At 38.4% G+C, this 14,590-nt stretch overlaps 2 protein-coding genes across 4 annotated transcripts; one reads left to right on the top strand and one right to left on the bottom strand.

Moving 5' to 3' along the window:
- The first annotated feature begins 673 nt into the window (after positions 1 to 673).
- On the top strand, positions 674 to 8,117 carry TPL (Transducin family protein / WD-40 repeat family protein). Its single transcript, XM_089625187.1, has 25 exons — positions 674 to 830; positions 1,375 to 1,512; positions 1,644 to 1,823; positions 1,924 to 2,037; positions 2,129 to 2,287; positions 2,529 to 2,706; positions 2,795 to 2,924; positions 3,030 to 3,139; positions 3,234 to 3,402; positions 3,517 to 3,696; positions 3,801 to 3,874; positions 3,974 to 4,069; positions 4,172 to 4,267; positions 4,377 to 4,504; positions 4,603 to 4,837; positions 4,919 to 5,080; positions 5,175 to 5,270; positions 5,391 to 5,537; positions 5,731 to 5,841; positions 5,935 to 6,114; positions 6,203 to 6,331; positions 6,426 to 6,521; positions 6,697 to 6,885; positions 6,999 to 7,165; positions 7,423 to 8,117. The coding sequence occupies exons 2-25, from the start codon at positions 1,433 to 1,435 to the stop codon at positions 7,631 to 7,633; spliced, it is 3,417 nt and encodes a 1,138-aa protein (XP_089481313.1). The 5' UTR covers positions 674 to 830; positions 1,375 to 1,432; the 3' UTR covers positions 7,634 to 8,117.
- A 1,195-nt stretch (positions 8,118 to 9,312) lies between these two features.
- Positions 9,313 to 14,098, bottom strand: LOC149386728 (Leucine-rich repeat family protein). Of its 3 annotated transcripts, none has more exons than XM_089625188.1 (16): positions 13,954 to 14,098; positions 13,247 to 13,489; positions 13,016 to 13,144; positions 12,728 to 12,935; positions 12,421 to 12,567; positions 12,276 to 12,350; positions 12,113 to 12,184; positions 11,950 to 12,021; positions 11,617 to 11,688; positions 11,426 to 11,500; positions 11,008 to 11,079; positions 10,810 to 10,881; positions 10,551 to 10,694; positions 10,388 to 10,459; positions 10,165 to 10,311; positions 9,313 to 9,802 (listed from the first exon to the last, which is right to left on the bottom strand). In XM_089625188.1, the coding sequence occupies exons 2-16, from the start codon at positions 13,445 to 13,447 to the stop codon at positions 9,618 to 9,620; spliced, it is 1,743 nt and encodes a 580-aa protein (XP_089481314.1). In that variant the 5' UTR covers positions 13,448 to 13,489; positions 13,954 to 14,098; the 3' UTR covers positions 9,313 to 9,617. The 3 variants fall into 3 exon arrangements, with proteins under 3 accessions (XP_089481314.1, XP_089481315.1, XP_089481316.1); XM_089625189.1 differs by having other exon boundaries at positions 13,247 to 13,492; positions 13,951 to 14,087; XM_089625190.1 differs by lacking the exon at positions 13,954 to 14,098 and adding an exon at positions 13,723 to 13,743.
- Positions 14,099 to 14,590: the final 492 nt, after the last annotated feature.

Genomic DNA, 14,590 nt, shown 5'->3' with positions numbered 1-14,590 from the left:
CTCACCCCAAATTATCGCCGAAAAGTATCGCGATAAGTTAAAATATATCGTAGCGCCATCATTAAGTGTACTACTGTATCACGTGATAAATATAATAAGAACCGCATTTTCATTTAGGAAGAAGAAAAAAAAAGCTTCAAGCAAAAAAAGAAAAGAGAAAGGCAAACTTGATGGCAAAAAATCGTAATATTCTTAAAATTCTAGGGGCAAAACGTTTCCGTGGGACCAGCCTCGAAAGCTTTTGTCGTTTCTTGGGGGATCTAAGGAGAAGAGTTAAAATCGCTTTCCCAAGTTATTTTCACTTCCTTTTCAGTGGTACTATCTGTCACGGCTCAGAGCCGTCTGATCAATATAGAAATGAATCGAACGGCTCGTACAGGCAGGGGAACAGTGAACTTGCCCATATGAAAGCGGAACTCCGACTCTGTCCAGAAACTCAAGCTGAAGGACACCTGTCAGCTCGAGATGCCGAGCCGATAGACTCGGACAGAACTAGCCGGCTTGGCCTACGACTGCGCTTATATGATAACCTAGCTGTCAAATCACTACAACTTATCGTTCAAACGGATAAGTTCTTACAACCCCTAAGCTTATAAGTACACCTGCTTATCATCTCTTTTATCTGTCGCCCCTCTTGCTATATAACTCACCATTTCCTCAAGTTTTTAGATGTCTCTCACCTATTTATAAATACATATCTATAGGGCGAGAAGTTTACCAAGTTTCTAGAGAGAGAAAGCTTGTCCAAGCTCTTTCTCTCTCCTCTCTCTCCTCTTTTGCTCCTCTGTGGTCTCTGTTTCTCTTCATCTTCTTCCGATTTGGTTCTCAAGGTGAGAGAGCTTTGGACTTTTATTCCTGCGTTTAATTTTTTTTTTCTTTCGCATCTGTTCCTTTTTTAGGTTTTTCAATTTTAAGCTTGACTTTATTTTATTTATTTATTTTAATTTTTTTTGCATCTTCGATTTCTCACGGTTCTAAAGCTGCTTTATTTCTTCGTCTCTTTGATCTTTTCAAAGAGAAAGGGAAATTGCGAGAAAAAAAGGAAAATCTAATTATTTTTTTATAATTATTATTTAACATGTATTTATTCTCTCGATGTCGTTATTTCTCTCTCATTTGAATTTTTTCCTCGATCATTTCGAACAGAAACGATGTTTTAGTTCAATGATCTGGATTTTCTGGATTTGTGAGTTCTGTTTCTAGTTGCCCTAGCTTTAAACACATACTTTGACCATCTGAATTTTATGACTTTTTTTTTTCCTTTCCTTTCCTTCATGGCTGTGCCTTTTTTAAAATAATTATTCACCACTTGATAATTCTATATTTATATTTTAAATTTCCATTATTGAGCTTATTAATTTTGTTTGTGTGCAGATCTAGGCCTATTTTTAGCAACATTCGAGGGTTTGGAATTGAAGACGGTACGGTCACGATGTCCTCTCTCAGTAGAGAGCTTGTGTTCCTTATCTTACAGTTCCTGGACGAGGAAAAGTTTAAAGAGACTGTTCACAAGTAAATCTCATTCTTTGTCTCTCAATTTAATCTTGGTATTTTATGCTCTCTAGAATCGTTGATTTGCTTCATTCAGTGGTTAATAATGTGTTTACATTTGGGTCAATAATTGCCTATTGCCATATAAATAGGCTTGAGCAGGAATCTGGGTTTTTCTTTAATATGAAATACTTTGAGGATGAAGTGCATAGTGGGAATTGGGACGAGGTTGAGAAATACCTCTCAGGCTTCACAAAAGTGGACGACAATCGGTATTCGATGAAAATCTTCTTCGAGATAAGGAAGCAGAAGTATCTCGAGGCTCTGGATAAGTAAGCTTCGCAATCTTTTTGAAGTCTGAGTCATTGTTTGGGAAGTACTCGAAATGGTTCGGTTTCAGTGTTAAGTGACGAGGTTCGTGACTTTTTGTAGGCATGACCGGTCCAAGGCGGTGGAAATATTAGTGAAGGATTTGAAGGTTTTTTCGACATTTAACGAAGAGCTTTTCAAGGAAATAACTCAGCTCTTGACATTAGAGAATTTCAGGTTAGTGAAAAGTAATGCATCCTAGTCTTGGCGTAAGAGATTTGTGGCCGGCATAGCTGCTGATCGAAATGTTTTTCTTGTGTGTTGAAAGAGAGAATGAACAACTGTCAAAGTACGGAGATACAAAATCTGCCCGGGCTATTATGTTGGTTGAGCTCAAGAAGCTGATCGAAGCAAATCCTTTATTTCGAGACAAATTGCAGTTTCCACACCTCAAAAATTCCAGGCTAAGGACTCTTATCAATCAAAGGTACCTTCTCTCTTTTCTTTGGTACTGTCACGTAGTAGTTGAGATACAATCCCACTCTTATCTGCTTTCTTCTCACGCATTTGCTGGGGTTTAAGATATATGTTGCCCCGATATATATCTTGAGCCGTTGCATTTATACTCGGGACAATCAGAACAAATCCAGAAGCGAATGCATTTAGCGGTTTCCATTGGTGACCATATCGAGTTACTCGTTCTCTCTTGATTTGTTTTCGTATCACAGCTTGAATTGGCAACATCAACTATGTAAAAACCCCAGACCGAATCCGGATATAAAGACTCTCTTTGTGGATCACTCGTGCGGACAACCAAACGGAGCTCGTGCTCCGTCGCCTGCGAACAACCCTCTGCTCGGTGGATTACCAAAGGCCGGAGGGTTTCCTCCTCTTGGTGCACACCCGGTAAGTTTTCACGATCCCACTTATAATAAATTGGATTGCGTATTCGAGTTTCACCTTTTCTTTAATGGACCGGGCTCTGATTCTTCAGCCTTTTCAAGCCGCCCCGGCACCGTCACCGGTTCCTGCGCCTCTTGCCGGATGGATGTCCAATTCTTCGACGGTTTCACACCCTGCTGTTTCTGGAGGAGGCATTGGTCTGGGTGCTCCGTCGATGCCAGGTTATTTGGATTGCATTGTTTTTTTTTTTTTTTTTTCCTCCCTCTATCGTGGCATGTTTTGTCATGGTTCCTAACTTGAGTGGTCTTCTTTTCCTTCCCTTCTAGCTGCATTGAAGCACCCGAGGACACCTCCAACTAATCCTTCAATGGAATACCCCTCGGCGGATTCTGATCACGTTTCCAAAAGAACAAGACCGATGGGAATAACTGATGAGGTGATGATACTTATGCATGTCATACTATCATTTTTAATAATATCCCTTGTGGTACTCTTTCTTCCTTTTTGTTAATCTTGTTCTGGTTCTACAGGTAAACCTGCCAGTTAACGTCTTACCAGTGACGTTTCCCGGGCATAGTAGTCATAGTCAAGCTTTTAATGCGCCCGATGACTTGCCAAAGACTGTCACTCGGACTTTAAATCAGGGTTCTTCTCCCATGAGCATGGATTTTCATCCTGTTCAACAGACTCTACTTCTAGGTTTGTCTAATCATTGGAGCTTTTTACCCATATTTCACTTGGAGTGGATAGGTTTCGATGTCTGCGATACCCAAGTAATCTGACTCTTTATATTGCCATTCGGTATTGGTTCAGTTGGTACCAACGTGGGAGACATTGGGTTGTGGGAAGTCGGATCCAGGGAGCGACTGGTTCTGAGAAACTTTAAAGTATGGGAGCTCAGTGCGTGCTCAATGCCACTTCAGGCTGCTCTGGTTAAGGATCCTGGGGTTTCTGTCAACCGTGTCATTTGGAGCCCAGATGGTTCTTTATTTGGTTAGCCGATCTACTTAAGAACGCTCGTCTTTTTCTTCTTTTCTTTATGGTGTTGATTCTCTGATCATTGTTACTAAAAGCGAAACATTTGGTGTTCGATTCAGGCGTTGCATATTCTAGGCACATTGTTCAAATATATTCTTACCAAGGGGGTGATGATGTACGACAACACCTGGAGGTAGATAACACTCTATGTATGGTTTCAAATTGTCAGTCTCTCTGGATCTATTTTTTCAGCCTCTCAACATTGACAGCGAGTATATATTCAAATGCACAGATTGATGCACACGTTGGTGGAGTTAATGACTTGGCATTCTCTCACCCGAACAAGCAACTTTGTGTTATTACATGCGGTGATGATAAGACCATCAAGGTTTTTTACTTGTTTATTCACTCATAGCGGTACATGGTTTAGCATATTGATCAATTGAATCAATCTTTCTCATTCTTTTCTCACTCCCTTTATCAATTTCAGGTTTGGGATGCTGCTACTGGAGCAAAACAATACACCTTTGAAGGCCACGAGGCTCCAGTTTACTCTGTCTGTCCCCACTACAAGGAAAATATTCAGGCATGTTCGGGTTTTGATTGCTGTTATTGAGCTAAATGTTCTTCTAATTTTCCATTTACTACTGTTCAGCATATTCATGTTTTTGTTATGCTCTACTTTATTGTTACAGTTCATTTTTTCAACGGCTCTTGATGGGAAGATAAAAGCATGGTTGTACGACAATCTGGGATCTCGAGTCGACTATGACGCTCCCGGCCGCTGGTGCACAACTATGGCATACAGTGCTGATGGAACAAGGTAACTAAACAATCTCGTCTGACTTTTACTGAACTCCATATTCCATTGGTGCCTAGTTCGAAATTGATTTGTTTCCCCTGGACTGGCGTTTTTTGCAGGCTCTTTTCATGTGGGACTAGTAAAGAGGGAGAATCGTTCATCGTTGAATGGAATGAGAGCGAAGGGGCTGTCAAGAGGACCTATCAAGGATTCCGCAAGCGTTCTTTGGGAGTTGTTCAATTCGACACGACTAAGAATCGGTTTTTGGCCGCCGGTGATGATTTCTCAATTAAATTCTGGGACATGGACAATATTCAACTCTTGACTACTGTCGATGCCGATGGAGGACTCCCGGTAGGTTCATTACCAATCATAATATTTTCTCTTCTTAAGTTGAGCGATTTCTTATTCCTTTTTTTTTTTTCCAATTCCCAGGCGAGCCCCCGTATTCGCTTTAATAAAGATGGAACTCTCTTGGCTGTTTCTGCCAATGAAAACGGCATTAAAATTTTGGCAAATAATGATGGAGTCCGGTTGCTGCGAACTTTTGACAACCTTTCCTTTGATGCATCAAGGACATCGGAAACTGTGACGAAGGTATTTTTTTGCAGAGATTATTACATATATCTCCTTAAACTACCGCAAGAAGAAAATTTTCTGACCTTTTTTTTCCCTTTCTAATTTCACGCAGCCTTCTGTGAGCCCGATTTCAGCCGCCGCCGCTGCTGCTGCTACAAGTGCTGGACTTTCAGACCGAAATTCTTCTGTGGTTACTATTGCTGGGATGGTTAGTATTATACACCTATTGGACCTTTGTTCCCTTATTTTTTCTTGCCTTTTTTCTGTCTGCTATGTTGTGTAAATAGACGCCTTAACTTTATCTTGAACAACTTTTCGTCTATTGCAGAATGGGGATACCCGGAACATGGGAGATGTCAAACCTAGAATTGCCGAGGAATCCAATGACAAATCGAAAATATGGAAGCTCACTGAAATCAACGAACCATCTCAATGTCGATCTTTGAGGCTTCAAGAAAACCTTAGAGTAAATAAGGTATGTTTTCGCTAATCATAATTGAATATGTTCATCCTTGTTTATGGCCTGTGTTAGTACCGTGGTTCGAGCCCATGATTGAACTTGACTGTCTAATATCGAAATAACATCGTGGTAGATAATCTGACAAGAGTCATTTTAGTTATGTCTCTTAATATTGCTTTCTGATTAACTGAAACCTTTGTTGCAACAGATATCAAGATTAATCTATACAAACTCCGGTAGTGCGATTTTAGCATTAGCATCAAATGCGATTCATCTGTTATGGAAATGGCAGCGAAATGAGCGCAATTCTTCTGGGAGAGTAAGTCCCCACCTCCAAATCTAAAGTGGCTCTACATTCACCCAATAGTTTTTTTTTTTTCAAATATTAATGCGATTGCGTTGTTTTTTTCAGGCGACAGCTGGCGTATCACCCCAACTGTGGCAGCCGACAAGTGGCATTCTAATGACTAACGATGTCGCCGACACCAATCCTGAGGATGCCGTTCCTTGCTTTGCTTTGTCCAAGAACGACTCTTACGTAATGTCAGCATCTGGAGGAAAGATTTCGCTATTTAACATGATGACATTTAAGGTATAGAATCTATCTTTATTGAGTTATTTATAATCATGTGTATCGTTTTCATTAAACTAACTTCATTTTGGTTGTCAACAATCATCAGACAATGACGACTTTTATGCCACCGCCCCCAGCAGCTACTTTTCTTGCTTTCCATCCTCAAGATAACAATATCATCGCTATTGGAATGGATGATTCAACCATTCAGATATATAATGTGCGAGTCGACGAGGTATGACAGGGTTCAAAAACATTTCCTGCTCAGTAAAATAAATATGATTTGTATGTTTAAGTCTCGTTTAATAACCGAAATCAACTTGATGCAGGTTAAGAGCAAGCTGAAAGGCCATTCCAAAAGGATAACTGGCCTTGCCTTCTCTCACGTATTGAATGTTCTAGTTTCATCTGGAGCAGATGCACAGGTTTCACTTCCTTTCCTCGCTAGACTTTATTTTTCGTACATATGTTGTATTTGATGTTGGGCTTCTTGTTTTCTGAGACTTGGAAAATTTCTCCCTCGGATTTTATTTTTTCCTGAATAATGTACTAATGTTACACAATATGTATTTTTTTTTTCCTTCTGTTCCTTGTTTCTAGATTTGTGTGTGGAACTCGGATGGGTGGGAAAAGCAAAGGAACAGATTCCTACAGATTCCATCTGGAAGAACACCTTCATCTCAGTCAGATACACGTGTACAGTTCCATCAGGACCAAATGCACTTCTTGGTTGTTCACGAAACTCAACTCGCCATTTACGAAACGACTAAGCTAGAATGTGTTAAGCAGGTATTTATCCTTCCACCTTCATCTCAAGTATGTGTATATATACACACACACGCACCGATTCTACAGGTCTTGACATTGTAGAGTAATCTCCCTATTGCCCTTTTTTGTTTCAGTGGGTCCCGCGGGATTCGTCTGCATCGATCTCCCACGCGACATTCTCGTGCGACAGCCAGTTGGTGTACGCAAGCTTTCTAGATGCAACGGTGTGCGTGTTCAGTGCAGCTCATCTCAGACTTCGATGTCGCATCAACCCATCTGCATATCTTCCTTCTAATATAAGGTAACCCCTTTCCTTCCCAATCAGTCTCTTTGACCCGAACGATTGCACGTAAATATGCGATTTTGGTCAATCTTCTTTTACCTTAAAAGGGTTAACCTCGGTAAAAAAAAAAAAAAAAAATCGTCCCTTTCTTTCTTTCCTTGTCTACTTTAAAATAGAAAACCCAAATAACCTAAAAACGGTAAACCTTCACAAACAATATCTTTAAATGCACGGTTCAACTGAAGCAAAGCTTGATTTTGTTGCGGCGCAATCAGTTCTAGTGCACAGCCGCTGGTGATCGCAGCCCATCCGCAAGAAGCGAATCAGTTTGCGTTGGGACTATCGGACGGAGGAGTTCACGTGTTTGAGCCGCTCGAGTCAGAGGGCAAATGGGGAATTCCACCGCCGGCTGAGAACGGGTCATCGAGCGGCGCGGCAGCTAATAACACCGCGGCCGGAGGAGCGTCAGAGCAAGCCCAGAGATAGCCCAATGACTCTCAGCCAGAATCACAAGCTCTTTTATTACATGCTTGGCTTTCGCTGGCCCGTTTCAGATTTAGGTACGCATTTGCAGATAAAAAAACAAGCCTCTCTCCTTTTGTCTCACCTCACCCGAACATAATCGTCCGTCCCGTGTAACTTGCTCCTAAACTCATCTTTTTTTTTTTCTTCTCCACATTAACACTTTTGTTGTTTTTTAAGTTATGCTGTAGTGCATGGTTATTATTATTGTTATTATTTATATTTTTTAGTTTTTCCTGTTGGAAGGTCATGATATGTAATTTACTGGAGTACCGATGTGCAAAGATCTTTAGATTAAGCGTTTTGGATCAAAATTCGTGATATGGTGGTAAACCTAAGCTAGGGAGTAAGTTTTTTTTCTTCTTTCTTTTGTACGGTGTTTTCGCCGACATTGTTGACTACCGGAGATATTCATTAAGACAAAGTTTGTTCTTTGTCTTTGATTGAATTTGAAGGAAAGTCTTACTTGCAGAAATAACCTTTGTTGAAAATACTCCTTGGCGCGCTGGAGCAATTTTTTATTTTTTTTTGGCAAATAGACATGAACAATCTTTAACATCATACTAAAATGTTGAAAAATTGTTTTTACAAAATTAATATTGAACTCTTCATGAAATATTGTATTTTTCACAAATTTTGTTATAAACTATCAATTTGGAAGAAAAAAAATGGTTTTAATTTTTTTTTAAAAAGCTATTTCATTACCATCTACCTATTTTCTTACCAAATGCATAATCGTTTCACAATATAAGACTACCATTTGCTCGCTCGTGAAAGCTTCAAAAACCCTAATCGAAACAGAATGGTAACAAATATATGATTCAACTAGCCCAAATATTTGGTTATAATGAATCAATGATCTCTCGGAAGTTTTGATCTTAACAATGATTTTTTTAAGGGTATTTATTGTCGGTGAAGATTGAATTTACGACCTACATTTTGGGGATCAAACTTAACTACCACTTAAACAACAATTTTAATGTCGCTTTCAATGAATTTTCCATAATAGTGGAAAATGGAGAAGTCAAATGAAAACATAGAAAATGTAGAAAACGGATTTAATATTTCATTGGATAAATTATTTTTCAATGAAAAAGTCTCTACCAGCCGACGAAAAAGATGTTTTAGAATATATGTTAGATTTTTAAACGTATAAAATATGAGACTAGCTCAAACAAGTTTTATGGATTTAATATCTGGTATATATTAATTTCATAATGTATAATAATAAATTTATGATTCTATTAATTATATTTAATTTGATGTATTAATATATATTTTAAATTTTACTTTAATATATTTATTAGAAAACGGATAGCACCTATCCGTTCAGAGAACTTCTAAGAACTCGGACATAAAACGATGAGGTTATTGGGAAAAAAAAACCATTCGCTGAAATCCGTTGTCAATGTTCACCAAAAAAAAAAAATCACTCGTTTTTTCCATGTTAATGTCGAAAATGACACATCGTTAATGCGAGAAACAACAAGACATTTCTGAGACGTTGCACAGCAAAGCGATAAAAAATGAGAGATACGATTTTGAGGTTATTTCCATGAATTTCAGCGGCATTTTAATTCCTCGGCTTAAGCCCGTTAAGAACACAGCAGAGTTTACTTGAAATGGATAATATTGTGAGAAAATACGAAAATGAACATAGGATAACATATAATATTTGCAATAATTGTCTGCAATGTTTGACAATCTGTACATACAACGAGGAATTAAATGATTATAATTATATGTACCATAAGTTTTTTTTTTTGCCCATGCCTAGGAAGCTGCTTGTACACGTTTTTTCTTCTAAACCCCATCAAGATTCAGATGAAAACCTTCACATAAAGCACATAGGTCTATTTTTTTATCTTACAATCCGGGCAGTTCAAATTGCAAGCACAAATCTTTTGACTTTACACTTCTTTGCTATACATACATTGCTTTCACGTACTTACTCGGGTCGGAAGCTGACCAGATTAGGGAGGTGGGTCAACTGAAGATTCTTTATGTCGTTCGCCGTGACTTTGCACGACTCCAAAGTCAGCAACTTCAGATTCTTCAGAGTTCTCAGGTGTCGCAGACCGGCGTTTGTGATCCGAGAGTTTGACACGTTCAGCGATACCAGTCCACTCAGTCCTGCGTCGTTTTCATCAACTCGTAAATTTTCTTAAAATTCATTTCGATAAAAAAAACAAAAAATTGGCTACATAAGCCACCTAAACTATAGGAATTGTAAATTAGCCAACCTTTGGTAAATACTTTGTAAATAACCAACTTGCATATGTGTCAGCCTATTAACTACCTAAAATATATGTTTGGCTGTGTTAAATAAGTCCTTTATTAATCTGTTAATAAGTTTACTTGGCTATTTACAAGAAATTAACTAAAGGTGGGCTATATCTCAATCCACTATATCCGTGTGGCTATATAACTTAATAACCCTAAAAAAAAAAAGCATAGAAAAACATTGGGTGTTTTTGTTTTTGGTCGATCGTTACCTGAAATCATCTCCAAGGTTTTGTCGGTCAAGTTGCAGTTTTGTGACAGGTTCAACAACGTGAGGGACGATAGCTCTTTGATGTTCTTCACACCCGAATCAGTCAATCCTCCGCCGCAAATTTCCAGTGACTTGAGGTTTTTGAAGTCTGAAACGTAATTCAGTTTGAAGTAATCAAAGCTTAAAGTTAAAACCAAAAGAAAGTAGCGCAAAAAAAAACATACGCCGCAAATGGCTCGTTCCAGAATCTGTAATACGTGCTCCGAACAGATCTAGATGCGTCAATCCAGTCAAACCTGAATCACGTTTTAATTAGAATCACGATCAATAAAAATATTGTAAATTTTCCAGTTTGCGTAAAATCCCAATCGAGCATTGTACACTCACTTGTAAGAGCAGCTAGACCGGAATCTGTGATTTGGCGAACATCCAAATTAAGTGATTTTAGAGATGAAAGCCCAGACAGCTTTCTTAAACCACCATCAGAGATCCCTGTGAACGATAAATTTAGGCTCTCCAGCTTAACTAATCCTACATTACACAGTGTACTTTTGTCAGCATGAGTAAAAGAGAGAATTAACCACAGCCGTATTTTGAAATGTGAAGTGAAAGGTATTTATAATAACAATAAATTAAATTAACCAACCAGACAAATGGTTTAGTCCGTTGCTTCCAACTTCAGTATCAGATAACTCCAAGCATTTCAATTGCGCAAGACCTACAGCAACGGAATTGCACAAGAAAGTTGTTACTCGCTCTCTCTCTCTCTTTATGAAATATGAAGGAGAAAAGATTCGGCAACAGTGAATAAACTTTTTGACAGAGGTGACAATGCATATATCACCTGACAAATGCACCAGACCCTCGTCACCGATCTGACAGGAATCCAAGTTCAAGCTCTCCAAATTTTTCATACCTGCTTAAAGATATATAAGTCAATCGAATATACAATTTCAATGAAGTATACTAATGCACATATATATGCCTTTACACATGCACTTTTTTGGTCCGTTATCCATACTTCCCCATGGTTGTTAAAAGGTTGTTAAAAGGTAAAATGATACATACAACAATCTATGCTCTATAGGACAACAATCATCGCAGACAAATTTGGCTAGATGATAATATTCACAGCAAATAACTTCTTATCATTGATGGGAAATCTAACCAAACAAGACACCTAGGATATAACTTGAAATATGGAATACCGAGAGAGAAGAAAAAGAACCAAAAAAAGAAACGAAGAGAAGAATATAAAGTACCTTTGAAATGCTTTAAACAGGCATCTGTGATGCCATTATTGAATGCTAAGTTTAATATCTTTAAGTTCTCGAGTCCTGCAGATTATGTACAAAATTACCCAAAAATCTTTGTAAAAATAGACAGTGAGGTAACTAAATTTCCGTTGCATGAATGAAGAGAAACGACTGAAGTAAAATCTTAAACAACTTACGAGAAAACTTCTCACATCCATGGTCGGTAAAACAGCATCTGCTTAGGTTCAGGTAAAGCAACGCAGAAAGAGCTGGTAAAAAAAAAAAGAAAAAAAGATGAAGGCATTAAACCTGGCAAGAAATGAAGTGACATTCTTTCTAGCTTTAATTTATTTTTATGGACATCTTGTTCCCCTAAATCATCTTCGTGGATAATAAACTTGATATGAAGAAATGAGAATACCAGTTCGGAGACACTTGAGTGCACGTCACGTAACAACACTATGCAAACATGAATATCCAACAACTTCACCAAAACAAAAAAATCTAATGGTTCTATAAAATATTATAACCTGAAAGGGTCTCTAAGCACGCCGCAGTGACTGGACACCCTTCCAACTTCAATAGAGAAAGACTGTGAAGACCTGTGATACGCCGCCAAATGAAAATAAGAAACAAAAGAAGAAATTGCTTGTGTTCACTTAGGCTGATGAACATAATGAAATCTTAAAATACCTTTCAAATAAGAAATGCCAAAATCTGTAACTTTGCTGCTGGAGATTTGTAACTCTTTCAAGTTGGTAAGCCCTGAAATACACTTGTGTAAGTAATTGGCGGAAAAAAAAATCATCCCTTTCAGAAACATGACTGTCTGGAATAAGCCATTTGGCAAAATTACCCGCGACAGGTTTCATATCAGTATCCGTAATGCAGTTGCACCAATTGACATTCAGAGATTCCAATCTTTTTAGGCCTATAAGAGAATATGTAAGTTAAACAAACTACACAGTTGAAGGTGAGAATGATTGTCATAACGATCGAACCTTTAAGATAAACAAGTCCTCCGTGGATACCAGGACAACGTTCCAGGTCCAACTTGACCATGTTGACTAGTCCCACAAAGGCTCTCATTCCTTCAGCAGTAATTGACGTGTTTCTTCTTAAGCTTAACGTGGTCAGATTAGAAAGACCTGCAAAAAAAAAAAAAAAAAAAAAAAAAAAAACCACACTTAGTGAACGCAGAATCTACTCCACTAACCGGATCTCGGGAAAAAATGATCAAAGAGAGAGATAAGAACACTGGTATCTACTAAAATAATGTTAATAGAACACTGAGTTCGAAAAGTCTACCACTGATAAACTCCAGTCCCCGGTTCGAGATTTGGTCGCAGTAATTGAAGTTCAACGATTGGAGATTTGTACAATCTTTGAGACCAACCAACCCATCGTCAGAAACATCCGAACCAGAAAGATCGACAGAGAGTAAAGACAAGCCTTGAGAAGAGACAACATCCATCCAAGCATCGTTAACCCCGGGATATTCTCCCAAATAAAGATCCTGTGAAAACACATTTCTCCATCATAAAAAAAACCCAATATCAAAATGAAAAAAAAAGCAGATTCTATCCGTAAACTTACCTGAAGAGCACAATCGCGAAAGGCTTCGAGAGTGGTCTCCGTTAGGCACTGTGAAAACACGAGTTCATTGAAGACCTGCTGAGTTATATCCCTCGGGAGCGTTGAGAATGTTCCGTGCTTACTAATGTCCTGCCATGAAACCAAACAGTCAGGTATATTTATACAGAGCTCTACATTTTTCACCATATCCACAACAGTAAGTAAAAACAATTCGAGTGCTTTTATTTTTACCTCCCTAATCTTGCGGACACACAAGTCCAAGAGAGACGGGCATTTGCCTTTGTTATCGCCACCGGGACGAATGAATGACGTGGCGAGCCACTTTGAGCTCCCACTTTTACCGTACCTTCTAGAAACTCCGCCGCCGCCGATTCCATTGATGTTGTCCTCGTCTTCTCGACGGTCTCTCTTCCTCGAACAAGCGCCGCCCATCGCCGATCAGATTCTTCTGATCATTAACACATGTCATAGAATCTGCAATAGAAACCCCAAATTACATGATTGTTGTATATAGTGTTAGTGATTCTTTAAGTGAATCCATTGTTCGTTCGTTTTTAGCATAACTCAACGCCGATCAAACACATACTTAGCCAAATTCATAGCCATAGAAGACTCGTCAAAGCTTCAACGAATAAACACAAACAAAGAAAGTCAAAATGATTTAAAATGGATTAAGGTAAAAACGATCACTATTTAATACTACTCACTAAATATATATTCAATAGCGCTGAAAAGTAGGTCAAATTTCACCGAATAAAATAAATATCTTTCACGCTGAAGATCATTGGGAAAACGCTTATAGATAGATCAAATTTCTCCACGTTAATGTCGATCATGGTGATGAAACGAAAAAGAAAACGATCAATCGATATTTTGTCATGATCAAAACGTACAAAAAAAAACAAGCTACATCATCAAGGCATAAAGAGAGAGAGAACCTGAACATAATCGAATTTTGATCGATGGTTGAAGATCAAACGGCTGTGATCATCGGTCGGTGATGAGTTTCATGAGAGAGAGAGAGAGAGAGAAAGAGAGAGAGAGAGAGAGCTGAGAACAGTGAGTGAGAGAGACGGTCAAGGAGTGGGAAAGAAAAGTGGGCGAGGTGGTGTACTTAGCCGAGCCAAACACCGAAGCTATAGATGATCGCCACGTGGATAAATTTAGTCAGACATGGGAGGTTCGGGAGTGAAGCAAAAATGGTTTGGATAAGAATTTAAGCAAAGAGATAATTAAGGGAGAATGGGTCCCACTTATTTAGCCTTTATCCATTTGTTCCGACTGGGTCCCACCTCTTTGGATGCGCATGCACGCAACAATATCTGTCTTTTTTTTTTCTTTTTTTTTTTGTTCTTACAAAAAGCTTTATATTTTTTGGTCGTTCAATGATCAATCAAGACTTGATTGTCACGATCGCTTATCAAACATGATTACATTGAACGGACTGAAATAGAATCCGTGACTCTGGTTAGAAAATTCCGGACAAATTCTCTGATTTTGGATTAGGGTGGATGATTGCTATTAGTGAATTTCATAAATGAAAGGTTTTTTTTTTTTTTTCATTTCATTCAATTT

The sequence above is a fragment of the Urtica dioica genome, chromosome 9 (genome assembly GCF_054948205.1).
Source record: "Urtica dioica subsp. dioica isolate 48M chromosome 9, U.dioica_male_clone48M_v1_H2, whole genome shotgun sequence".
Taxonomy (NCBI): Eukaryota; Viridiplantae; Streptophyta; class Magnoliopsida; order Rosales; family Urticaceae; genus Urtica; species Urtica dioica.
Note: the sequence above shows the minus strand (reverse complement) of the source record. Positions and strands in the feature narration are given on the sequence as shown.

Coding starts and splice junctions, on each gene's coding strand:
- TPL (XM_089625187.1), top strand. CDS start 1,433: ATGTCCTCTCTCAGTAGAGAGCTTGTGTTCCTTATCTTACAGTTCCTG. Junction 1,513..1,643: donor TTTAAAGAGACTGTTCACAA/GTAAATCTCATT, acceptor CCATATAAATAG/GCTTGAGCAGGAATCTGGGT. Junction 2,288..2,528: donor AGGACTCTTATCAATCAAAG/GTACCTTCTCTC, acceptor TTCGTATCACAG/CTTGAATTGGCAACATCAAC.
- LOC149386728 (XM_089625188.1), bottom strand. CDS start 13,447: ATGGGCGGCGCTTGTTCGAGGAAGAGAGACCGTCGAGAAGACGAGGAC. Junction 11,080..11,425: donor CTGTTTAAAGCATTTCAAAG/GTACTTTATATT, acceptor ATCTTTAAGCAG/GTATGAAAAATTTGGAGAGC. Junction 10,312..10,387: donor TGGAACGAGCCATTTGCGGC/GTATGTTTTTTT, acceptor ATTACGTTTCAG/ACTTCAAAAACCTCAAGTCA.